Consider the following 26,948-nt stretch of genomic DNA (forward strand, 5'->3'; position numbering starts at 1 on the left):
TAATAGATGCTTACTGATCTGTAACAAAATAAGGACACAGTGTCACACGTGCACTTCCCTAGCTCTTGTGGTCCAGCAGTCTAGGTGCTTTATGTAGTGGTAGATAGTTATAGAAAAGAAAAAAAAAATAATAATAATAATAAATCAAATCACACTTCATAGGGAAACTTGCTAAATTTGAAGAATTCACCTGTAGGCTTTCCTTCACCTCACGGATAACATGATGGAGGAAATATCACCGGTGTACTCAGCCAGGCTATCCATTCTTTCATGGACCCTCCTCAGTACTAAGAGCAAAACTGTTGAGCCATCCTGCTAGGAGCGGCCTCTGTGATATTTCCCGATATGTGACTCTTAAAGACTCAGATTCACTCTCAACCTATGTAGATTCTATGATCCTATAGCATATGCCAACGTCCTCATCACCCGAGTACATCTAAATGTTCCAGGGTGTTGCAGCTCTATTAATAACCATTTTAGACAATTACATTTCAGAAAATACAGTAATTTGAACACAGTCTCTTTACACATACATAACTGTTATGTAGCTCATGAGTGTCAAAATGCTCCATGAAAGGAACTGGACTGTCTCTATGCAAACAGGGACATGTCACACATGTGACCTGAAAACATGGCTGCTATGAAACAGCATTTTTCATGTTTATTATTTTGGGGCATATTGCAGGTGTTAGTAGTCCTGGGCCTGAAAGTGAGCTTGTGGGAGGATCAGTAGAAGAGGCCCTTTGGCTTACAAGTTGGAAAGGATTCCAGGATATTTTGGGTATGAGTGTCCTGAGCCAATACCTCCTTGGTTTGGCAGTTGTTAATCTTAAACAACTAGTTTATCTGTCCCTTGATGGGTTTGGCAGAGAGCAGTCTTCCATTTGTGTCTACAAGACTTGCACATGTCTACAGATCTATCATGGGTGAGTTATCTATAAATAGTAGCCTTGGCCAGCAGACATGCCTTTTATTAGTTCTCACACCCTGGAATTCTGACAGTCCTCTTTCAGAGCAGGCCTCTAAAGAGTGCTGCTCAATGACTTCACCTTCTCAGACACATCTGGATACCTTCTGGAAGTTTAAATCTTAGAAGAAATCTAAAATACATGACCTTTGATGGAACAGGTATGTTTTGTGATTACTTATTAGGAGTTCGTAGAAGATACTGTCTAGGAAAGGGTATTTTTACATCATGATTTCACATTGCAAAGCAATTTACTCAAAAGGAAAATGTGTTGGAAGTGCACCAACTGGTGTTCCTATCCCGACAATATACTTCCTCTGCATCACAGGCTTCACAAATGATGAATGCCTAGTGAGAATCAAAATTAAGGCTATATTTGGATAGGAGCTAACTTCATTATAGTCTAATTGGCAAGGTATATTCTCTCAAACTCCAATACCCTCTGACACCATTAAATCCCACCCCTATGATTCGGTTTGATCTAAAATTTGCTTATACACAGCCTCAGTTGATATTAGTTGTTGGGGGGCATCTGCCACATCTCCATATTACTTAGGTCTTCTATTTCAGCACACAGCTATTTTTCTCCCACTTGCAAATGAGGAACTTCATCATCAACAGAAATAAATATAATTTGAGTCCAAGACGTTTGAGAACACAAAGGAGTAGATGCTGAGTAGGCACAAGCAGACCACCTCGGCAATTGTGCCCTGAAAAGAGCCATTTACAGTTACAGTTGTATGCAGAATATGTGACAGCAATTAAAACTCAAGGAACTTACAATAAATCTGGTATGTTGAAACAGTCAACGCTTAATGAGCAGTTAGAAGACAATAAAAGGAAGTTGCCCATCCTGGATCTTTCTATAGATTGCTCACCTTACAAGTATTTTCCAGCACCAGACTGGATCTGAAAACATTTTGCCAGCAACAGCTCACCAGTACTACCTTGTGGTACCATTTGACTCATACTGCTCTGCCCTATCAGCAAAAAACATCAGGCCGAAATGTGGAGCCACATAGGTTGCTGGCATAGTTACTAGTTTTGCCATTCCCAATGGAGGCCCAGAGAGAGAAACCAGGATAACTTAGCAATAGCAGACAACACATTGTTAACTCTTTGCATACTTTGGTGCCTTATAATGAAGTCACCAATTATGAATAGGTGGAGGGAGTGAAGTTAGGAATCCAATAGAAGATAATGTATCAAGCAAAAAACCAAAGACCAGATACTTCTGAATCTTTCAGCAAAATGTTCACCTTATTAAGGAGTCCAATAGCAATAGCCTCAAGAGGGGGGGACTGAGAACTGCTATCTAACCAATGATACCATGTAAAACTGCCATGGCAAAGTAACCATCACTCCATCCTTGAGTTTATAGACAATGTTTGGGAAAGACATGTAAAAGTGACCAATTGGTAGCCCAATCAATACCAGCCACAGAAATACCATTAGTGAGAGCATTAGAGGCCTCCCAGGCTCTTGGAGAAGATATGTGAATGCCAGAGGGAGCGAATTTTAATAAAGGCACAGCAAAGCTTAAAACACCTGGGGACCCAGCACAAAAGACTAGGAGCCAGATGTAGCAAGGCTTTTGCGCCTCACAAACAGCAAAAATCGCTGTTTGTGAGGCGCAAAAGCCACATCGCGATGCCAATTCCCATTTTGCGAGTCGGTAACCTGGTTACCGACGTGCAAAATGGGAATGCGAGTCGCAGATAGGAAGAGGTGTTCCCCTTCCTATTTGCGAGTCGCATCGAGATGCAGAATTGCTTTGTGACCGCGATCGCAAAGCAATTCGCAGTTACCACCAGTGTCACACTGGTGGTAACCCATTCGCAAAAGGGAAGGGGTCCCCATGGGACCTCTCCCCATTTGTGAATGGCCCTGATTTTTTTTTTTCCAGAGCAGGCAGTGGTCCTATGGACCACTGCCTGCTCTGAAAAATGAAACTGACACGTTTCATTTTTTCGTTTGTAATGCATCACGTTTTCCTTTAAGGTAAACGGGCTGCATTACAAAAAAAAAAAAACTGCTTTATTTAAAAGCAGTCACAGACATGGTGGTCTGCTGTCTCCCACAGGTCACCATCCCTGTGAGTGCTGCGACTCGCAAGGGGGTCGCAAATTGCGACCCACCTCATTAATATTAATGAGGTGGGCCTTTGCAACCCCTTTGCGACTCGCAGATGGTGTCAGGGACACCATCCTGCATTCGGCTTCGCGACTCGCTCAGACTCGCAATTTGCGAGTTGCAAAGCCGGAATTTCCTACATCTGGCCCTAGGTGTGGTCACTTCAAAGAAAAAGGAGCAACTTTACACAGATGCCAGAGGAACTGGTGAGGAGGTGAGAAGAATGAAGGTCAGTGTGGAAAGCGGACACATCTTTTGGAAGTAAACATGACAAGCACTCATAACTAACCGGTTTGAATAAAAGGCAGTATCTGGCAATGACGTACAGCTTACCTACCAAAGGGACAAGGTAATTACAGCCAAGATATCTTCAAAATCAGAACATGTATTGACAACTATGAATCTGTTCAAATGGCAATGCACAAGAAATGCCCCTACTAAGTTTATGTCCCACTGCAGAACAAAAGGCATTGATGGAAACGAATATAAACAAATATGTGGTCTATGAAGGGAACCCTGAGCCAGTAGGCAGAGTTAATCGGACAGAGCAGCTAAGCAACCCTTAACAATGGATACCACAAACCCTGTAGAGCAAGAGGATGAGCAAAATGACAAACAACAAATAGCTGAACTTCTAAAAGGTTCAAGCCTGCAGACTTGTACCAAGAAACAATATAGAACACATGTGTCACAGCAGTGCCCAGCCTTTGTGGCTTGTTTATGAGTAGCTATGATAATATTTGCCACGTTCAGTGGTAAACTGAGGAGCTCTAGCTGTCACCGCTTAAGCTCCAATTTTACAGACAAAAAGGTGCACATTATGACCCAGGCAGTCCGAAGACCGCCAGGGCCATGGTGGTGGTCTCACTCCTGACGGGCTGGCGGTGAAGACTGCGACATTATGAGTGTGGCAGGTTGGCTGCTGCCAACCCACCACATCCCTGCCTGTACCGCCAGGGTGATTGGACAGCTGGGCCCGAGATTAGCATCTCTGACCCGGCGGTCCAATGAAGACCACCGGTAGTATCAAGAGTTGCCTTTCCACCAGGGTTTTCACGGCGGTAGCACTGCCATGAAAATCCTGGTGGAAAGGCTACAGGTGACAGGAATTTTTCTCTTGTCACCAGTAGATGACTCCGCCCACCCCCCTTCAATCCCAACACCCCCATCCCCTTCGATACCAGACACCTCTCCCCCGCACACACCCTCCCATACCAGACACCCTTCCAATACCAGAATGCCCCTCCCCACGCACACACCCACACCCTGCATACACTCGACCACACACACGCATACCCACATGCATACACACTTACATTCACACATGCAGACAACACCCCCCACCCTCCCACCCCCCTCCCCTGTCAGACGATCATCTTACCTTGCCCGGCAAGGTGGTCATCCAGCAGGGGCCAGGAAACGAGGCTTCCACCACCAGCAGCGTCCCGCCACTGGGACACTGCCAGGCCATATTACAGGTCGTAATATGGCTGGTGGAGATCTTTTGGCGGGACCAGTGGTGGAACTGCCCATGCACCTCTGACTGCGAGCACAAGTACTGGAGGATTTCCACCCAAATTGTGGAGGAAATCCTTCAGTACTCATAATATGGTGGTCCAAAGACTGCCAGCACTGACAGTCTGCTGGCACCCGTGGCTTCAGCGGTCTGCTGACAAGACCGCCAAAGTCATAATGAGGGCCAAAGTCTCGAAGGGCTGGCGTGGAGGGCCAAACCATCCTGCTATGAAAGGAGATATACTCTGTCTGGGAGAGGAAGAGGAGGCCTAAACAGATCAATATACAAAATCCTCATCGTTCAATCCAGGGCATACTAGATCAGCCAAAAGGGTTCTCAAGAGTGGAAGCACAGAAAGCATTTCCTGTTGGAAACCATAGTGAAGAGGATTATGCATAGAGTCCTCCATTTGGAAAAGATCACATCCATCAAGTGATTCACATTCATGAGCCTCCATTGACAAGTGTTTTAGGGGGATCTCGTCCAATGTTCTAACTGCCTACCAAATGAGCCGCTACTGGTAAAATGTGCAGTTGCTGGACCCAGTACCACAAACAAAGTCTCCCAGCACAGCATTCAAGCACCCACTCCACCCTGGCAAATGAAGCCTTTGGACCTGCAAACCCGGATATGCCCCAGTAAAAATAAAAATTTCTGAGTTGATAATTTGTCTTTGCAGGGACCAATACTTGTTTAGAGAGGCCAATGTTTGTTGGAACTAATGCTTGTTAGAGACCAATGCTTGTTTGGGAACACGTGTTGCACAAGCCTCCATTATCCCTATTACTGAGACTGGGTGTAGCTCCCTATGACTCATACTGGGTGCGGCTGGATACAGCAGGTATTTAAACCACACCCTGCCTGAGTAAATTGCTTGCTGTAAAGGTCATCAGCTGCAGAGAGGGAATCTCTGCTCCTCAGTTTTTGATCTTCACATTCTGTTCAGCATCTTGGGGGCCGCTTCTGGAAGAAGAGACCGAGGGATTCAACCCTTTAAAAAGGCAGCAGTGCGCTGCAAGCGATTTAAGAAAATGTATTGCTAAAACTTGATACTTACTGACTTGAAACTAGATAAACAAATGTTCCAGGATGCGATGCGCCACAAAGGGCACATCTTTGGGTTTTAAGGTCATTGGGATGTTCACCGCTTATGCTGTAGTGCTTGTAGAAGTCGCTTGCATTATACCACAGAAAGGAGTTTCTATTGAACAATTATTATGAAAACGATACTGTGAATATGTTAATTATCGCTGAGTTTAATGTGGTATTACTATTGTTGTTAGTGATACGATGTACTGTGAATACAGTTATTACTGCTGAGTTCTAAATGGTATTTGCATTATTTCAAATTGTTGTTGGTGATGCAGAACATTCTGGCGCTTAAACTAAGCTAAAACTTATCCTTGCTGTGATAAAAATGATGCTGTGATGTAACAATGATAAGCAGGTTGTTTATGAAGTTGAACGCTACTGATTAACCCTATGTTTTCATAGTAATACAACGTGAACCATAATCCTTGATACTAACCCTATGTTTTCAGTGTGATTTAAACACTGAATTGTATTACTCGCAATACTAGCAAACTACAATGATTAATCCATGAATATCTGAAGAATTCAATTCCCCAAGAGTTTTTGTTATTATTGTTGCCTACATAAATGTAGGAGTCGAGTAAGTCAGCATCTTGGGAAATCTCAAGGTGAAACACGCAAGATATCCACTGAACATCAAGGAACATCAGGTAGGCGTAATTGAGGTGACAAGGGACTAATCTAGGATCACAGCAGGAGTAGACAGTAAAGGAGGTGCAAAGCTCTTATTTAATTAGAGGTAATCCACATTGTTTCCGGAAATTCCCAGAGAAAGGGAGAGCCATTAAAAGCAGGAAAGGGGACCCCCAATAGGTACATCTAGCTTGCACATCATAGTTTAACAGTAGAGTCTTCTTGGGTTATAAGATATTATTTATTTGACTGATGTGTAATTTATCATAGGAAAGACCGGCTCTTTAAGAACCATCACTAGGTGTCCGGATCCAGCCCAGTGACTCCAGTGTCTCTCTCCTTCTCTCATCCATCCCCTTTCCCCCCGGGTCATTGCCGTACTGATCATGTGTATTTAAGTGGGAGGCATGCAACATTTAGGTGGAATTGGGAACAAGCAGCTTGGTCAACATTGTGTCTCCGTGGGACGAACAGGTTAGTGCTTGACACAAACACTGGACAGCAGTGGTGTTGCTACCTCAGTGATGCTGCTACGTCAGCTGCCAGGGAAGCAATAGAAGTGGTGTTGTCCAAACAGATTTTTCTAACATGCCCTGAAATGCTGGAAAGAAAACCTTTCTGTGGCAATCTGACCTCCCTAAATTCCAGCAGACAGATGTGTAGGCATTGTTGGATGGGGAATAATGGCCTAAAGAGGTCATCTTTCAAAAGTGAGTGGCCCAGCAAGGAAGCATCCATACCTACAGTAGCCTGCATTTGCCAAGGACTGAAAGGATAATTCGCTGTGTGGCTGGGGGTGCACATCAATCAGTGGCGGTCTTGAGGGGCAGATCAGAAGCTAACCACATGAGCAGAGACTTCTTTTAAGCTGTGGCCACTTTCTCCTCAGACACCATTAAAGGGAGGTCATTCGCCTTCCGGTGAAGAGCGCCAATTGGATGCCCAATGACGTCAAGCCCAACAGGTGCAGATTCTGCAGAACTTGAACCAGATTTGGGCTCTAAAACATTGGTAACAAAGCCCCAATATTCAAAATCCTCAGAGGCAGAGGAAAAGCACTCATGTAGATTGCATCCAGGAATGCCCTAATGACAGTAAGTCTTAGGAGAGGGATAGAACTTCTGCAAACTGACAAAGTGAGTTGCAGACTGTCAGAAATCAGGCATCCAAACCTGGCCTTCTCTTCAACAGTCTCTCCTCTTACTGGACCAAGCACAGTCTTTCTATTTTTACCAGGCAGACAGGTGTGTAGGCACCAGACAGACCCTCCAGCAGAAAATGCAGAGTTTCAAGTGTTGTCTCCTCACCTCTTGACAACTGACAGCTCAAATACTCTACAAGGCACTCACTTCCATGGTGAAGAAAAGCATGTCACTGGAACAAATTGGGGTGGTTTGGATGCCACTATTATACATGTTTACGTTTTCCAGATATGGAATGTGGCTCTACTGTCTCTAACTTCAGAACCAGTTTTGATTGGTTCTCATTCAAGGGTCCTTCTAAGGCTGCTTTGTATAAAGTGATTTTTCACTGGACGTAACATTGGGACTGTCTATATACGGGCACCCAACCTGAGCTCAAAATAAAGAGCAGGTTATCTGCACCTGACTATCATCAGCATTTCCAAAGCAGTAATCAGGACAGACAGTGGTCCTGTGCTAGAAAACGTGCACACATTGAACAACCAAAATTGCAGCCCCATTCTCCACTGCTAGCATCTAATCAGCAGTCCGTTATTAACATGGGTTCACAGAATTTCTGAAGGTAATCCTGCCTCAGTCCTCCTAAGTTCAGTGTCTGGTTCCCCCCCCCCCTTACAGGCCACAGGCAATATATTTCCACTGTCTGTGGAAGCTGACCTTATCTGCCCACAGCAAAGGTTAAATGTAGCAGCATAGTATCCGAGGGATGGTTAGTGGAGGCAAGGTTGTCCTATATCTCCACTGTTGGGCATAGTAATGGACCAGACTTAGGGAGGCCCATAGACTGGGGAATTAGTATGGAGAAGAAATCCACACGGTATCATTATATGCAGATGTCACCTTGGAATATTTTAGCCATCCACAGTGGTCAGTCTACATACTGGGAGGAATTAGAGATTCAGAAAAACCTCGGATCTTCGCATCAAGAAAGGTGAGTAATTTTCCTAGTGGGCAGCTTTGTGTGATTAGGGTTAAAGGAACTCCTACTGCTAGATATTGGTTGGGAAAATGATGTAACAATAGTATTTTGCTTACTGAACATAATACTGAGACATCAACTTTGTAGGACTCAGTATAGATTTGCATTTCTGGCCTTAGTGTTAACTAAAAGGCGGGTGGTAAAACAAAACTACAAATAGAGAATTGGAAGACAGATTACCTTGATTGGGGTTTAGAGTAAATTCGGATGAGGATATTACAGACAGACGAGAAAGTGGAAGAAGACTTAGAGATTTGGATAATAATGGTAAACTTCCTTACAGATGTGTGTACCCTGAATACTGAAATGCACAACATCAAAGACAAAAATAAAATAGACAGTCAAGTGTTGAAGTCTTGATTTACTATATCTAACTCCAAATATATCTATCTACACAGTCCACACATCTTCATTGTACAGAGATATGAAGTTAGGAATAGTAAATCTATACTTTCTTATATGCACTTCGAGTTCGATATTTTGCCCATTAACGTTCTAGCCTCAATATTCTTGTACCATGATATTGTTGGTGTTTATATTCAGTAGTACAACAACTAACAGATATGGACACAGGTGCTAGTTGATAATGAGGAAGGAACTGTGAGAATCAGATGGATGTTTATTTGTACTGTGGGGTTGCTAGATGTAAAATATCAGAGTTAGGTATGAGAAATGATGTATGTATGTATGGGAGTCACACTGGAGGCAGCGATATGTCTGTTACTGCAGCACAATGATGAACTGTTTAAAAACGCACACTTGCCAGTATCCTTTCATACTCTACAGCATCCTAATTTAACAGGCAACACCCTCCCAAATAACACATTTCACTGGTTTGGCTCGAACAGAATAGACACACTAAGAAGCTGACCAATGTGTGGCACATTCTGCAGCACCTTGATGTCACTGCTATCACACTAGCATGAAGAGCAGCGCACTCTCACTGGCAGCAAAACAGATATTGGTTAGGCGGGTGCTCAGGCCTCACTGGAACACTGAGCACAAGCAAGAGGACAGCCTGCTATTTTAGGGACACAATGGATTTCAACTAATGCAACTTGATAACTTCAGTTACAGTTATTTCTAACCCACTTTAAATAGGGGGCTATTTTGGTAACAAAGAAATAAAACCAGTTGTCCATGTCAGTTTAGTAACTCTTACCTTTACCATAGTTCCCAGCAGCTGCAAAAGCAAGGAAAAACAGATCATCCAAATTGGGCTTCAGAAGGACTTTAACAGGGACAGTACACGGGGAAATGCTCAGAGTAGTGAGCCCTTCAGAAATGGCTTAAAGTACTTTATTAAGGAGCAGGTTAGAAGTAAGGAAGCCCCGCCGGGAGCTGGTTTAAACCAGCTCAGCCTGCAGCTGTAGGCAGAAACTTTAACTCACGTGGATAGAACACACACACACGTCACCCACCCTCATTGCTCACAACATTTCACACCATGTTACAACAGAAGAAAGTTTACCGCACATGCTCCTCCCCACAAAGAACAGCAGCAAAACAAAGTACAAGAGCTTAAAAAACACAAGAAACAGAACACTTAATGGCCAAACTGCAAGAACACAACTTATTTGACGTCAAATATACAAATAAGCTGAAGCAATGAAAGAAAAAAAAAAAAAAAAAAAAAACTTTATGAACCACACACACAAATAAGCTCAAAACTAAACAAAACTATTTCAGAGAGGATACATAGCAACAAACACAAGCTAACACTTCGCCTCACACCTGCAACGTTAGCTGCACACCCACGCAGGGCAAACAACTAAAAATAACTGAACAATCATCTACTTGGGCATCAATCCTAACGGAGTTCCCTTACATCATGCAAGGAGCACATGGGAATCAAATCCAGTGGAGTACACACACACACACACACGCCACAAACAACAGCACACAGCCATCACCAGAGGAGAAATTGCAGCCTCCACGCAAACACTACAGAGGAATTCAACCCAATGGAGTACGCATCTTCCATGTAAACAGCACAGGGGCATAAAACTTAAGAGTAGACATTATGCAACAGCACATAGCCTTCAACCCACTGCAATATGCATCCTCAACACACATAGCACACAGGCATCGGAATACCATGGTTTCCGCACAAACTACAGTGCGGTCAACAACGAATGGTACGCCAATAGACTAAGGGGGTCATTCTGACCCCGGCGGGCGGCGGGAGCCGCCCACCTGGAGGGAACCGCCAGAATACCGCTGTGCGGTCAAAAGACCACTGCAGGTATTCTGGGTTTCCCACTGGGCTGGCGGGCGACCGCCAAAAGGCCGCCCGCCAGCCCAGTGGGAAACACCCCTCCATGAGGATGCCGGCTCCGAATGCAAAGCAGACACTGAAATACAAAGTGGGGCCCTCTTACGGGGGCCCCTGCAGTGCCCATGCCATTGGCTTGGGCACTGCAGGGGCCCCCAGGGTCCCCACGACACCCCTCACCGCCATCCTGTTCCTGGCGGGCGGAACCGCCAGGAACAGGATGGTGGTGAGGGGGTCGGAATCCCCATGGCGGCGCAGCAAGCTGCGCCGCCATGGCGGATTCCCATGGGCAGCGGAAAGTCGGCAGTACACCGCCGGCTTTCCGCTTCTGGCCGCGGCTGTACCGCCGCGGTCAGAATGCCCGGTGGAGCACCGCCAGCCTGTTGGAGGACCGCCGGGGTCAGAATGACCCCCTAAATGTAGATGCAGTTGCCATACACCAAAGTACACTCAATACTACACACTTCCCTCTCATGAACCTACAAACTCATGCTGCACTCGGTAAAAGATTGTAAGCAGCTCAACAATCAACCTGGCAATGAAGTTGGGTGATGAGGTACATCTTCTAAGATACAAAATAAACACTTTTGCACTAGACATCCAGGGCTGCCAATCCCATCTACAGTAGATTTAATTCAGATAAACCCATGGATGAGCACAAACATTGGTATACTTCAAAAATAGAAAATTCAGGACAAACCGTACTTTAAGTTCTGCATTGAGGCTTATATCCTAAATATGTAAATCAGAACTGTTATCAGTTGAGATCTGCTTATAGTCCTATAAAAGATTCACTTGGTCAATACAATGTGTGATTGAAAGGTAAGCAACAGTTGCTAGTCCCACAACTCCAAGACATGTAGGTCTGGCCCTAGCCATTACCTTTTAATTTGACTTAAAATATATGTATAAGATACTTAAACAGCCTTTCAGCCACCTACATTCATCCATTGCTCGGTTGTTGGATTATTCACATTTTGTTCCACCCACTACAGCTTACAGCCCTTTCACAAGGAGCATATCTGCATACAAGGTAGTTACCTTCAGTGCCAGTGTTTGTTTTTACCATATTACTTTAGCTTACCGTTTGTTTGTAGAGCAAGTGATAGCAGGACTCTACCAGATGTGAGCACAGGTGACATTCCAGCTTTATAAGTTCCTGTCTTCTGCCAATGATGTTGTAAATTCCTTTTGAATTGGACTTTGACTGCTGCTTTTGTCATACCCGACATCCAGCTCACATGAACTCTGAATATAAGCTCATGAGGGTGCTCTCTGTTTTCAATCCTGTGTCATTCCTTCTTTTCTCTTTCTTTATTATTGGCCCTTTTTTTCATTCTTACCTATCTTTTTATTTCTTGCTTTCTCTTTTCTTTCTTCCTCTATTCCTTGCCCTCGTCTTTCCTTCTATTCTTCATAGTTCTTTCTTTTCTGTCTTCTTCTTTTCTTCATTTTGGCTTTCCTATATTTCTTGCTTTCTTCTTTTATTGTTTGCTTCTTTCCTTTCTTTTGTTCTCGTCTCCTTTCCCAAAGTCAGGAAGATGGCAGTCAATGTCACACCAATTGTCTATTTTAAGTCTGTGTTAGCCAAGATCTTTTGATTTTACTAAAATTATGTGTATAATATAAACAGACCATTATATGGGTGGTCAGCCAGAAAGACAACGTCCATTATTCTGCAGTTGTGTTATTCACATTGTTTTTTCCAACCCACTCCAGCATGCTTTGGGGGGCGATGTGTCAGCTAGCTTCAGCCGCTGGCTGACTTCACTAGGAGTTTTGGCTTGCTGCCCTTTCACAAGGAGTACATTCACACCCATCAGCTTCCAGAACAATGTTTTGCAAACATCACAAATAAAAAAAACAAGAATTCTCAAAAGGCTGGTGGAAAACCAAGATCTATTAACTTGGACAATATTTGTTTAATGTAAGCGGGTATTATACATGGAGAAGGAAAATGTGAAAGGCTGAATACCGGCTGTGAACCAGATATTCTCTCTAGCAGGCAATTTCTCAAATGACAAAAAGACATTTACGAACAGAGCGTCTTGCAAATGGCAAAACTGAAAAGATCAGTCTACCTCAGATTTGAGAGCCTGAACGGCATTTTTCATTTTCCCAAATTGCATTTGCTAGACAATACGGTCCAGAACCCTGTATGTATGAAGCCAATACAAATGGCATCTCTTGCCATGAAAAAGCACTGCTCAGCAAACTGCCTGTCAGATGCAGTGAGCATGCACAGTGCATAACTTCTATTCAAACATCAGTTGGTGTTGCCAGTGGAGTAACATAGGCCCCTGCAGCCCCTGTGGTGTGGTGGCCCCTGAGCTCTGGGGAGCCCTTAGCACAGTACTCTAGCCTGACCGCTCATGAATGAGTCCAGAGGGAGGCCCCTTTATGCATCTTGCACGGGTGCCCCATCAAGTTTTGTTACGCCTCCTGTTCTGACTTCATTTTTCCTGGCTTTAGAATTCTGAGCATTTAATCACTGCTGTCTAGTGCTAAAGTGCAGGAACTCTGCACTCTAAACATGGCAGCATTGGTTTATCCACAATTGGCATATTTAATTTACTTGTAAGTCCCTAGTAAAGTGCACGACATGTGCCCAGGGCATGTAAATTAAATGCTACTAGTGGGCCTACAGCACTGATTGTGCCACCCACTACAGTAGTGTTTTAAACATGTCCCTGGCCTGCCACTGCAGAGCCTGTATGTGCAGTTTAGACTGCCACAGCAAACTGAAAAGTACACCCACTTGACAGACCCCAAATCTTTTTTATTACATACAAGTTACCCCTAAGTTAGGCCCTGGTTAGCACCAAAGGGCCGGGTGCAATGTATTTAAAAGGTTGGACATGTACTTTTCAGTTTAATATGTCCAGGTAGTAAACAAATTGCCAAAATTGTTTTTCACTGCTGCAAGTCCCATCTTTCCTATAGATTAACATTGGGGTTACCTTGAAGCATCCTTCAGGTGTAATTTTCAATTTGGAAAAGAAAGAAATATGGAGTTTGGGTCTCTGGACTCAAAATTAAAAATCACAACTTATGATGAAGTCGGATTTAAAATTAAAAGCCTGAAAATGCCACTTTTAGAAAGTTGGCATTTTCTTATTTTAACCATTTTGTGCCTCTGCCTGCCTCTTAACGCATGTCTGGGGTTGATGGCACCTGGGCTTTGTGCATTCCCTGTAGACCTACTCACACAAAGGGAGCTTGGGTGTGACATTCATCAGCCTGGTAAAGTGCCATCAGGATGCAAGTATTCCTGGGTTAGATAGGTGGGAGGTGCTGACACCTGAGTAGGGTTATATTTCTCCTTGCACAAAGGGTGGCATACCCCAGTGTAGAGTGTCTAGAGCCAGGGAAGCAAGGGCAGGGACCTTGTTATCTTTGAGGTTTTCCTCACTTCAAAGATACATTTGGGTATAAGTACTGGACAGTAACCCCCACCAGATCAGAACTCTACAGGAACCAAGAACATTTTGCCAGGAAGAAGTACTGCTGTGCTGTCAGGAGAGACTTCCACTCTGGAATTGCATTGCTGTTTTGGCATACTGCTCAGTGTGTGCTGTGGAAGAGGGTGCCACTTTGCTACTTGCTTTGCTGTGTTGGTCTGCTGCTTCTAGCCTGGAGTAAGAAATGACTGGATCTGTTCTCTCCATCCTTGCACCCAAGATTCACCAAGCGCTTGTTGTCTTGCCTCCATTCACAGAAGTCTCAGGGCCATGAAATACTTACTTTGCACCTCAACTACCATTAGACTTGGCTAATCCTGAGTCCGACCGTACTGAACTTGCCCACGAACAGCCTTGGGCATCTCAAGGGGTCCCTGTGGCCATTTTGAAAAAGACATGTACGTACTCACACTGTGCGCCGGCTGAAAACGTCCCATGTCTGTATTGCTGACCGCAGATGGATACGGGTGCCTGTTTTGCCTGAAGCCGCACTGGTGAAAGCAGTTCAGCATGGCTCTACCCATCTGGCATCCATCGAAAGTGGGGGGGAACCAATCACTACGTGGCTACAGTCCCCACGTGGGCCTCGATAAAGGAAATCCACCACACCTTTCCTTGCTGCCTCTAGACAGCGACATCCAACTACAGCCCCGCTTATTACCGCATCGCTGCCACCTGAGGGAAGGTACTGTGCACCTCGTCCTGCTCTCAGGCAGTCAGCCCAAAACCTGAGCGGTAAAAGCCCAATCAGCTTGCTATTCCATTCTTACCTTAATCCTTTGTGGAACATTGTATTCACGCTTCAACATCTTGTAAAATCCTTGTTGCCTTCCCTGACAGTATCATCAAGGAACTAATCGACGCAAGTGTGTACTCAGCACTATCACTGCATGTCTTCTTTAAATGTTCATAACTTGAGATCTATTTATTGGATTTTTGTTGTTGTGGTCTCACTTCATGAAAATAAATACTATATAATTTTGTAGACAGACGAGGAGTCTTTTGTGGTGTCCTTCACTGTTAAACCTGACTGCTCTGTGCCAAGCTACCAGAGGGTGAGCACAGGTTAATTAAGAGTGCGTTTCTTACTTACTCTGACTAGAGTGGTGGTCCCTATTTGGACAGAGTGCATACCCCTTCCAACTAAAGACCCAATTTTTAACAGTAGTCCGTCCGGCTACCCATTATTTCATGGACCCTCCTTAGTGGCAAGAGCAAAGCTGTCGAGCTATCCAGCTATAAGCTGCCTCTGTGCTGTTTCTCTGTATCTGACTCTTGAAAGACTCAGATTCACTTTCGACCTATGTACATTCTATGGCCTATAGCATATGACAATGTCCTCATCCCCAGAGTGCATCTAAATGTTCCAGGGTGCTGCAGCTCTTTGAAGAACCCTTTTAGACCATTACATTACAGAAGATTCAGTAATTTCTGGACACGATCTCTTTACAAATACAGAACTGCCTTATGTAGCACATGGGGTGTCAAAATGCTGCATGAAAGGGATTGAAAAGTCATTATGTAAAAAGAGAAATTTCACATGTGAACTGAAAAGATGGCCGATACGAAGCAGCATCTTTAATGTCCACTATCTTGGAGCATATTGTGATTGTCAGTTGTCCTGGGCCTGAAAACGAGCTTTTGAGGGGGAGACCCCTTGGTTTACAAGTTGGAAAGGATTCCAGGATATTATGGGTGTGAGTGCCCTGAGCAGATACCTCCTTCGTTTGGCAATGGTTGTTTAATCTTAAAAACTACCAGCTTCTCTGCCTCTTGATGAGTTCAGCACAGAACTGTCTTCCATGTTTGTCCACAAAACTTGCACAAGTGTGCTCATCTATCATGGGTGAGGTATCTATAACTAGTAGCCTTAGCCAGCAGACATGCATTATCCTAGTTCTCACACCCTGGAATTATGACAGCCCTCTCTCAGAGCAGGCCTCTAAAGAGTGTTGCTCAAAGATTGAACTTCTCAGACACATCTTAAATCCTCTTGGCAGTTTAAATCTTAGAAGGAATCTAAAGTGCATACGAATTGTAGTGGAACAGGTAAGATTTATGATTACTTACTAGGAGTTAGTACAAAATACTGTCTAGTAAAGGGTATTTTATGTCATGTTTTCACATTGAAATGCAATTTAGTCAATAGGAACATGTGGAAGTGTTCCAACTGGTGTTTACAGCCTGATAATATATTTCCTGTGCATCACAGTCACCACAAATACTGAGTGTCTAGTATGAACCAAAATGAAGGCTACATTTGGACAGGAGCGGACGTCTTCTCTCAATGGGTACAGAGGAAATTGAGCATAAGGTGTGAGATATTGCAAAACTTGAAAGCTCAGAGTGTCTCCTTGACAAGTTATAGTTTATCAAACTGCTAGCACCCTGACACACTTAAATCCTACCCCTATGAATCGGTCCCATCTAACACTTGTCTATTGAGAGCCTCAGTTGATATTAGTTGTTGAGGCCCATGTGCTATAGCTCCATACTAATTTGCTGTGTGCTGAGATAGAAGACCTAATTTTTTTCCGGCTTGCAAATGAGGAACTTCATTATCAACAGAAATTAGACTCCCTAAGAAGTTTTGAGAACACAATGCTGGGGTAGATGGTGAGATAGGCACAAGCACCTCTGCAATCGCGACATGAATCCAGCTATGACAGCACAGTTGTATGCAGAATTCTTGGCAGCAATTAAAACACTTGAAAAATTATATGTTGAAATAGCCAAAGCTTAATGAGCAGTTAGAAGACAATTCAAGAAAGTTGCCCATCCTGGATCAATACATTATCTTTCTGTAGATTCCTCACCTTATAAGTATTTTCCAGCACCAGACTGGATCTGGAAACTTTTCACCGCCAACAGGACACCAGTACTGCCTTGTGGTACCATTTGGCTCTTGCTGCTGTGCCTTATCAGCAAAAAATGTTACCCAACCGAGATGTGGTTCCACATAGCTCAGTGGTATTAGTTGCTAGCTTTTCCATGCCCAATGGAGTCATACAGAGAGCAACCAGGAGAGCTTAGCAACAGCAGACAATAACAAAACAGTTAACTCTTTGCATATTTTGGTACCTTATAATGAAGTCACCAATTACAAATTGGGGAAAGGGGGTGAAGTGAGGAATTCAATGGAAAATAGTGTACCAAGCAAAGGTTTGGTTACCAAAGAGAAGACACTTCTAATGGATAAATCTTTTTACAGAATTTTCACCTTATGAAGGAGTCCAAAAGCAAAATCTCCAGGAAGTCGGACTGAGAAGTGCCATCTAACCCATGATCTCATGCAAAACTGCCATGGCAAAGTAACCATCACTTCATCCCTGAGTTGCCAGAAAATAATGCCTGAGAAAGACATGTAAAGCGACCAATTTGTAGCCCAGCAAATACCAGCAACTGGAATACCATTGGTGAGAGCATTAGAGGCCTCACCAGCTCTTGTGGAAGATATGTTAAGAAGGAGCTTATTTCTTTAATAAGGCACATCAAATCTTATCGCAATGGGAGACCCAGCAATATAGGCTAGGTGTGGTCACTTCAAGGAAGAGGAGCAGCTTTACAGGCTAGATGCCAGATGGATGGGTGAGGAGGTGGGAAGAAAGATGGTCAATGTGGAAAGTGGACACAGCCTTTGGAAGGAAAGATGCCAAGTACTTAGAACTAACTTATTTGAATAAAAGACAGGATCTGGCAATGACATACAACTTACCTACCATCAGGCCGAGGTAATATCCAACAAGGAAACATCCTCAAAATCAGAACATGAACTGGACAACTATGAATCAAATGGAAATGACAGAAGAAATGTTTATGTCCTACTGCAGAACAAAAGGCATAGATGGAAACAAATATAATAACAGTTTAAAAAATATAAGTCAAATGGTGGCCTAAAAAATTGAATCCTGAGCTAGGAGGCAGAGTTAAACGGATAGAGTAGCAAAGCAACCCTGAACAAAGGATACCGCAAACCTGTGTAGAGCAAGAGAATGCACAAAATGCAGGACATCAAAAGCTGATCTTCAAACAGGTGCAAGCCTGCAGACTTATACCAAGAAAAAAATAGAACAAATTTGTCCCAACAGTGCCCAGTCTTTGTGCCTAGCTTTTTGGGCAGCTATGATAACATTTGCAGCTTTCAGTGGTAAACTGAAAAGCTCTAGCTGTCACCATTTAATCTCCAAGTGCACAGACAGTGTCTGAGGGTTGTAGTGGAGGACCAAACCACTCAGCTAAGAAAGCAGGTGTGCTGTCTGGTTAAGGAAGGAGGCCGAAACAGATCACCATACAAAATCCTTGCCTCACAATCCAGGGCATAATCTGCTTGGTGCAATCCTTGTACACAAGATCCCTCAACTAGTTTAGCCGAAAGGTGTCCCATAGGGTTCCTGAGAGTGGAAGTACAGAAAGCATTTCCTTTTGGAGACAATAGTAAAGAGGATTATGCACCGATTCCTCCATTTGGAAAGAATGACTTACATCAAGTGGATCACATTAATGATACTCCATTGAGAAGTGCCTTATGGGATCTTGTCCAATGTTCAAACTATCAAATGAGACACTACTGGTAAAATGTGCAGTTGTGGGATCCACTGCCACAAAGTCTCCCAGCACTGCATCCGAGGACTTGCTCTTGAGGTACTGGACAGCAGTGGTGTAGCTACCTCAGTGATGCTGCTACCTCAACTTCCAGGGTAGCAACATCAGTGGTGTTGTCCAAAATAATTTGCCAAACATGCCCTGAAATGGAGGAAAGTCAACCTCACCACCCTAAATTCCAGCAGACTGATGTGCAAGCTTTGTTTAATGGGCAGTAATGGCCTGGCATTGTAGTCTCCCATAAGTGAGCAGCCCAACAAGGAAGCATCTTTAACTACAGTAGCCTGCATTTGTGGAGGACGGAAAGGATTTGCTGTGTGATTGGAGGGGCACATCAATCAGTGGAGGTCTTGAGAGGCAGATCAGAAGCCTGCCACATGTGCGGAGACTCCTTTGAAGCTGTTGCCCCTTCCCCCAGAGACACCATTAAAGAGATGTCATTCAGCTTATAGCTAAGAGCGCCAAATGGATGCCAAATGATATCAAGCCTAACAGGTGAAGAATCTGCAGAACTGGAACCAGATTTGGGCTCTGAAACATTGGCAACATAGCCCCAATATTCAAAATCTTCTGAGGCAGAGGAAAAGCTCTCATTAAGGTTGCATCCAGGAGTGCCCTAATAACAGTAAGTCACTGCGGTGAAGGGGGATGGGATTTCTGCATATTAACGGTGAGGTGCGCTACAGATTGTTTGATATTAGCCATCCAATCCTGCACATTCAGAGCAAGGAATGGCATTTTGGATTTGTTCTAGTGGCCTAAGAAGTTCAAGAGCCTGTCTGAGAATAGGCCTGGCTCGTTGAGAACCATGAAGTGAATAGGTGCTCCTTCTTGGGAACCATGAAGTAAAAGGAATAAAGTCTAGGGCCTCCCTCTTCCAGAGGCAACACCTTTACATCTCTCTTCATTAACAATAGCTAAGCTTACTTCTTCAGTATCAAGGCATGAGCCAGAGTGAACCTCTGAAGATGGTGGGTGGTCTGGAAGAGTAGCAAGAAATGGAAGGGTGTTTATCTTACAGACACAGGTAACTTCAGTGATCTGCCATAATCAACTTAAAAAAAAAAATAATCAAAGACCCTCACCAAGGGCCTGATTTAGATCTTGGCAGTGTTACAGTCAAGCCATGTCGGCATCGTGCTCGACTAAACTGTTAAGTCGGCAGTGTTCTGCCCGCCCTATTTAGATGTTACAGTCCTGTAGGCGGTGTACTGGCAGCGGTTCGCAGATGGGGAGAGACAGTGGCGGGACTCAATGGACTTCGTACAATGGCAGCGGCTATGGGAGGGAGTTAAGTGGCACACACACTGTCCCTCAGCCATAGATGCACTTCTGTACTAAACACTACACAACACATACACACAATTACTCCTTGCCAGTCTGACACAACACAACCCGTAAATGCTGAAAACACATAATGATACACATCTATGACAACATGCACACACCATTGACACTGCACCCACACACCACAACTACACACTTAGCCACACAAACACACACACACCCGCACCTCACCCAGCCAATAACATTGCATACACATGGTAACTTACACAAAAACACACACACACACACACCTCACAACACGACAGGTACAGTTCCCTTGGCAATGTGCACACACGGACACAGTTGACAGGTGTGAATGTACCATCATTGTGGTGACAGCATTCATTTGCCAATAAATACTGGTACCATGACAGCGTGCGATGTGTTGTTTACCAGTGTGCCCCCACTCGTGTCTGACCCTCTCATTTCCCTGACCTATGCATGTCACAGTGATAAAAAAAAAGTAGTGTGACATGTAGGTTTCCAGTTGTCCCCACCCCACGCAGTGGTCACCCAATGTATCCTGGCAATGTGGAGTCCCTACCATGTAGTCCATCAAGAGGGTGAGGGCGTTGCGATTTCTCCATGGGTCGGTGACAGCAGCAAGCACAGGTGTAGTCCTGTCAAAGACACAGAGAAGTGGTCAAAAGGTGAGTTTTCACCCCCTTTTCCCTCAATCCACCAACTAAGAAATGGAGGTCGGACAGACACTTTTTCCCTGGTGGTAAGGCACATCTAAATCTGCTCAGCGGGAAGGCTGGCTGTGGTGCCACCAGCATCCCTTTTCCCTTTCCAGCCGTTGATGTGCCCAATGCTTCTTGGCAGAGATGGCAGTTCGAATGTGGTCTTTCACCTGTGGAACCAACAGCATCTAAATATGGCAGGCGGACTGTTGTGGTGTAGGGTAATTTTACAGTTACCGTCAACATCTAAAGCAGGCCCCACTATTGCTGATGGTGGAAGGAGAAGAAATGAAAGTAGTTTAAGCAGTAGTACTAGCTGAAGATTAGGGAAGAGGGATTGGAACTGCTGCTGGTGATGACCCTTAATTCGACCTCTCCTAAGAAAGAGATGGTAGAAGTTTGGTCTCATGAATTCTAAACTCATGGTGGGATGAGGCTTGACCCAGCAAGTTTCCTGGGGAGAGATGTGGCACTAAAAACTTGGGGTCCCAGGTTGTAGGCCTATTTCATGTAGTGGATCTGTCTGAATTGCTAGACCCGAAAAGATTTGTCCCCAGGTGACCAAAACTGGTTCTAGAAAATCAGCTGGTTTTAGCAAGGCACAAGTGTTTCTCTGGCCGCAGAACATGGAAGTGTATATTTGTGTGAGGATGCTGGATTTTGGTCAATGGCAGCAAGGGCAGTCCAAGCACCTATGGTGCAGAAGTAAAAGAACTTGGAAGGGAGCCACAAAAAGTGTTAAGAGTAAGAGCTATGAATAAGAATACTAGAATTTTGAAAAGCTAAGACTTCTGCATCCATATGATAAAGAGGTAGGAGGTTATCAGCCTTTGAAATATTTTCCTCTGTATACCTAGAACATGTGTAAGTCACACCAGAGCATCTGACTACCATCCCATCACTTCTTTAGCTATTCGTATAATCACTCAGACTGAGAAGACGGAGATAGTACTGAAGGGGCTCCAAAAAGTAGCACTCTGGACAATGTCCAAAGCAATGTCAAATGAAATGGGATTAACATCAATGTTTGTGGCAGTTTAGAAGAAAATGGCACTAAGACCAGAGCTTGTGGAGTAGCAAAGATACTTGGCTTCAGGGTCAGAACCTTTGGAGTTGCAGAACTTGCAGGCTCCGGCCTATCTTTGGGAGCCATAAGGAGCTGGCCATGAAAATGACCCACATAGCTTGTCAAAGGTCCTTCACTCCAGATGGGTCAGCTGATGGAGCTGGTAGTAAAGATGAAACATTTGTAGCACCAGCTCCTAGGAGGATAAGGAAGAGACCAGCAAAAGAGAACAGCACCCCCAACTCTCCGAACATGACCAATCAAAGAGAAAGAGGACTTCTCCTTTCCTATGACTTTTTTCATAGTTCACCTGGGAGCAGCACTATGGGGATTGCTCTGAAACAGGAGGTTTATCTGATGGAGGGGATAGGAACCAATGAGTATATCCTTATAGGTCCTCACAAAGTGCATCATGGCTTTTGGATCCCTGGCTGCCTTGGGCTGCATGGAATAACAATTTATAGGCAAAAAGATGGTAGGTGCCCCATAGCGAACACAATCAGATGTTGTGTGGATCTTGTAGAAACATCTTTTTTTTATACCATTGACAGAACTTCAACCAGAGCTCTTAGATAGTGACATTTTACTTTATTTACTGATAAATGAGCTTGAGCATTCAATAAGAAGTGAAGAGCTCCAGAACTTCATCAGTGAGGTGCACAGAAATGAGAACTGACATTTGTTTACCGGACAGAGGCATAGATAGGTGTCAAGGATTGGACACTGAGAAGGTCTGTTGACTTCCCTTTTTGGTTACCAAGGAAAGAGTGACTCCTCCAAGTAGCTATAGTGCCACATTGCACAGAATAGTACAAATTAAGAGCATCAAGGATCTTCTTAAGGGGTCACAGTGAGAGAAGAGAAAAACTAACAAAAGGGAAAACACCATGTTGACAAAAGTATAGCTCTTGCTAAAATATGAAAATTAGAGCTGAAGAAATCAGCAAGGCACTAAGTTTCTCCTGATATCAGGAAAGAAGAAGCCAAGCATGAAATCTAGGTGAGGAATTCCAAAGGATGATCAACTTGCTGACACCTGGGACAAAATAGTAGAAATGGAGGAAGATTGTGATGAACATACATGGATTTGTAGGTCTTGCAACTGTCACCTGACCTTTTAACCTACACCAATATTATTCTACGGTTTGTTGCTTCCACACATAATATATATATATTTCTGCACTATTTACTTGTAATGCCTCAAATTATCATACAACATTTCTCTAAGGCCAGACCTATTTGCATTATCACTGCTTGTTCTTAAAATCATAGCGCTGATCAAAGAGGAAGCCCAAGTTTTACACTTGCACTTCCATGCTGGATTCCAGTACCTCGCAACCACTTTTCATGCCAGTTGACAGTGCGGATTGGGAGGAGTGAGCGCTGCAGCACAATAAGCTTTCTTTCATTTATTCACACATGCAGACTTCGGCAGCATCTTCAACCGACTCTTGGAGCAGACAACAAAAGACCAGCTGAGGTCACCTCCTTGATTGGCAGAGCCACACAAGATTCGAATTGCATCAGCTGGCAGCGCTAGAGAAAAATTGCTGTGGAAAAGTTCCCAGATCCAGTGTTGTGTCTAGGGATATTCATATGCTGAGGACTCCATAGACAGAATATATAAATAACCTTCACTAAGGAGGAGAACTTCAGATCTGGTTTTAGGCCTTACAAAGCAGGCAGGGTACACTGGACTCCAACCGTAGTGAAGGTAATTTGTCATTGACTTCCTAGGGGCCATCCTATGGCTCTGTAAACTGGATAACTATAACCCTTTTGTCCCCTGGACTCTTGGGGAACTGAGAGCAAGCAGTCTCAGGCTTGTCAGGGAGGTGGTGTGGGGTAGGAGGCAACAGCTCAGAATTTAACAATAAACCAACCGACACAGTGACTTAACTTAATGTCCAGTGCTTATCTTTTTGAGAAAACGAGAACTGAAATCTTGTACAAGGCATCAGAATTGCAGTGCATTTACAACTACAACGTGGTAAGTTACATTTACAACACAATGTACATGGGGTTAGAGTAATGGGCTTTCAGCTGTTACGGATGGGCCACTGAGAAGCCTTGCTGCCTGTGCACCAATTCTTACTGGTTGGTTGGCAAGGCAGTGCAGCCTGCACTTTCAATCTTTGTGGTAGCCTCCTTTTTGTACCAACGTCACTAGCTAAATGCAGCATGGCCTGACTGGTAGACACCACTAGAGAATCTGTGCCTTTGTCCCAATTAGACAGTTGCAGCCTCTAAGGCTGATGGGGGTCAGTTTTGAAGTGTATCCATGATGTTCTAGCGCCAGCAGCACCACCAGTATTTCATGGTTTGCAATGCCTGAAAGACACTTTCTTTTGTGTGGTCTTTTGGGACATTTTAAGGTAGGAACCAAGCAAATAACCCAGAGGACCCACTCAAGATACTGGTCGCTCCTGCCTTCGCTCTCAGATATATGCTTTCGCTGGATGCTCCACACACCAGGAACACAATGGGCTTCCCTACCTTAACAATCTTGCCTCCTACTGGGCCAAGCAGTTTTTCCCTTTTCACCACGCAGACAGATTTTTAGGCACAAAGTAGACCCTCAGATCCTCCAGCAGAAAATGCTAATTTAAAGTGATGTCTCTGCACCTCTTGGCAAGTGGTAGCTCTTCAAATGCTCAGCAGACCACTCACTTCTTTGATGAAGGACTTGGCCCAGGAACTAACTGGGGTAATTTGGATACCACTCTTATGCATGTTTTCCAGATAGGGAATGGGGCTGCATGGTCTCAAACCTCAGAACTAGTTTGGATTGTTATCCTTTCCGGTGTCTTTTCAGCTACTCTCCAGAAACAGCCTTTAAATAAAGTAATGTTTTTCAATGGAGGTAGCACTGGCACTGACTCCACATACAAACACTCAACCTGAGGTCAAAATGACCTGGCTGTCATCTGCATTTTAAAACTGTAATCCAGACAGACAGAAGAGCAGGCCTGTCCTAGAAATTTCCACACATTGAACAACCAAAACTGCAGTCCCATTCTCCACTGCTACTGTGTACCAAATGGCAGTACTCATGAACAACTAATCAGAAGTCCCTTGTTAACCAAGGGTTCATAGAAATTTTAATGGTAACTGTTAGACTTTTCATCCTTGGCATGGTCTCCCTTAACCTTTTGCCTCTGTTTCCCAGGTCGTTGATGTGTGCTGGACTCCGATTGTGCTGTTGGTTACTCTGGTCATTGTTACCACTGCTAACCAGTGCTAAATTGCAAGTGCTCCTTTACAAAATGTGTATGTAATTGGCTTATCCATGGTTGGCATATTTGATTTACTAGTAAGTCCCTAGTAAAGTGCACTAGAGTTTCCCTGGGCCTATAAATCAAATGCTACTAGTGGGCCTGCAGCACTGGTTGTGCCACCACCATAAGTAGCTCTGTAATTATGTCTCAGACCTGCCACTGCAATGACGCTCACCTGTAACGCGACCCGAAGATCGACGCCCGAGGCTGGGGAAGCTATGCGCAGCATCGCTGATGGAGGCTGGTGAGATCGCAACCCGCACTGCATGGTTTTCGGATCATCGTGCAGCTGGATTTCTGACGCAAACATCGCTGGGCGTGTAAAAACGACGCAAGGCCTGCCTGGACCAGAAAGTGCTGACCAGATTGACACATCGCTCTCCTGCGGAGAGAAGAAACAGCGTGCACCGACCTGACAAAAGGAGAATTGGCGCAAGGTCTTGCTCATGAGTGAAATCAACACATCGCAAGCCCTTTTTGATGCACACTCGCCCGGTCGGGGGAATTTTTTACGCGCCCAAGGTACATTTTCACGCTAACCGTGTTAGTGTGCGTTTAAAACTATATGAACACTTTTTGCATTTTTTGTGATAACTTGACTTGTGGATTTTTGTCATTTTGGTCTTGTTTTGTTTAGATAAATATTTTCTATTTTTCTAAGCCTGTGTGGTTTCATTTTGTAGTGTTTTCATTGAGTTACTGTGAGTGTTGGTACAAATACTTTACACCTAGTACTCTGAAGTTAAGCCTAGTACTCATGCCAAGCTACCAAGGGGGTGAGCGGGGTTAGCTGAGTGAGATTCTCTTTTACCCTGACCAAAGTGAGGGTCCTTGCTTGGACAGGGGGTAACCTGACTGCCAGCCAAAGACCCCATTTCTAACAGCAACGGTGTCTCAATCCTACAGAGTATGGATCTCTCCCTTACACCCCAGAAATACAGGCAATACATTTCTACTGTCAGTAGAAGCTGACCTTTTCTGCCCAAGATAAAGGTTAGATTTAGCAGGATAGTATCCAAGGGATGGTTAGTGGAGGAAAGGGTGCCCTCTATTCCCAGTGTTTGACATAGCAATGGGTTAGGCTTCAAGAGGTCCATAGAATGGTGAATAAGAGTTAGATAAGATATTCATGTGGTATCCTTATATGCAGATGACACCCTAGTACATCTTAGCCATCTACAGAGGTCGATCCACATACTGTGGGAGGAACTAGTGAGTAACTTTGTTTGATTAAAGATACAGGAACTTCGATTTATAGATATTGGTTAGAAAATTGATGGGTCAATAGTATTTTACTTACTGAATGTCCTACTAACACATCAACTTTGTAGGACCTTGTATAGATTTGCACTTCTGGCCTTCGTGTTAAATAAGTAGCACGTGGCAAAACAAATCTGGAACTAGAGAACTGGAAGAAAGATGACCGCGATTGATTTTTAGAGTTAATTCGGATGAGGGTATTACAGATAGATGAGGAAGTGGAAGAATACTTAGAGATTTGTAGAGATTTGTAGATAAATTGTGAGATCACTAACAGGTGTGTACCCTGAATACTGAATCCCACAATATTGATGAGATTATTTTAAAAAATAACCGGCAAGTCTTTATTTGCTATACCCAATTCCACAGATATGTACCTACGCAATCCATATATCTTCCTGGTACATAGATATGAAGTTAGGATTAGTAAATCTATACTTCCCTATATGCACTAAACATTCGATATTTTGCCCTG

The 26,948-nt window shown here is 44.0% G+C and overlaps 1 protein-coding gene across 1 annotated transcript in view; it reads right to left on the minus strand.

The window, feature by feature from the left end:
* Positions 1-26,948, minus strand: part of LOC138292925 (vespryn-21-like) — a 270,086-nt gene that overhangs the window by 123,338 nt on the left and 119,800 nt on the right. The window contains exon 4 of the mRNA XM_069231804.1: positions 9,685-9,705. Within this exon, the coding sequence (XP_069087905.1) occupies positions 9,685-9,705 (21 nt within the window). The remainder of the gene's footprint in view (positions 1-9,684; positions 9,706-26,948) is intronic.

Source organism: Pleurodeles waltl, chromosome 4_2 (assembly GCF_031143425.1).
Source record: "Pleurodeles waltl isolate 20211129_DDA chromosome 4_2, aPleWal1.hap1.20221129, whole genome shotgun sequence".
In the NCBI taxonomy this organism is placed as follows: Eukaryota; Metazoa; Chordata; class Amphibia; order Caudata; family Salamandridae; genus Pleurodeles; species Pleurodeles waltl.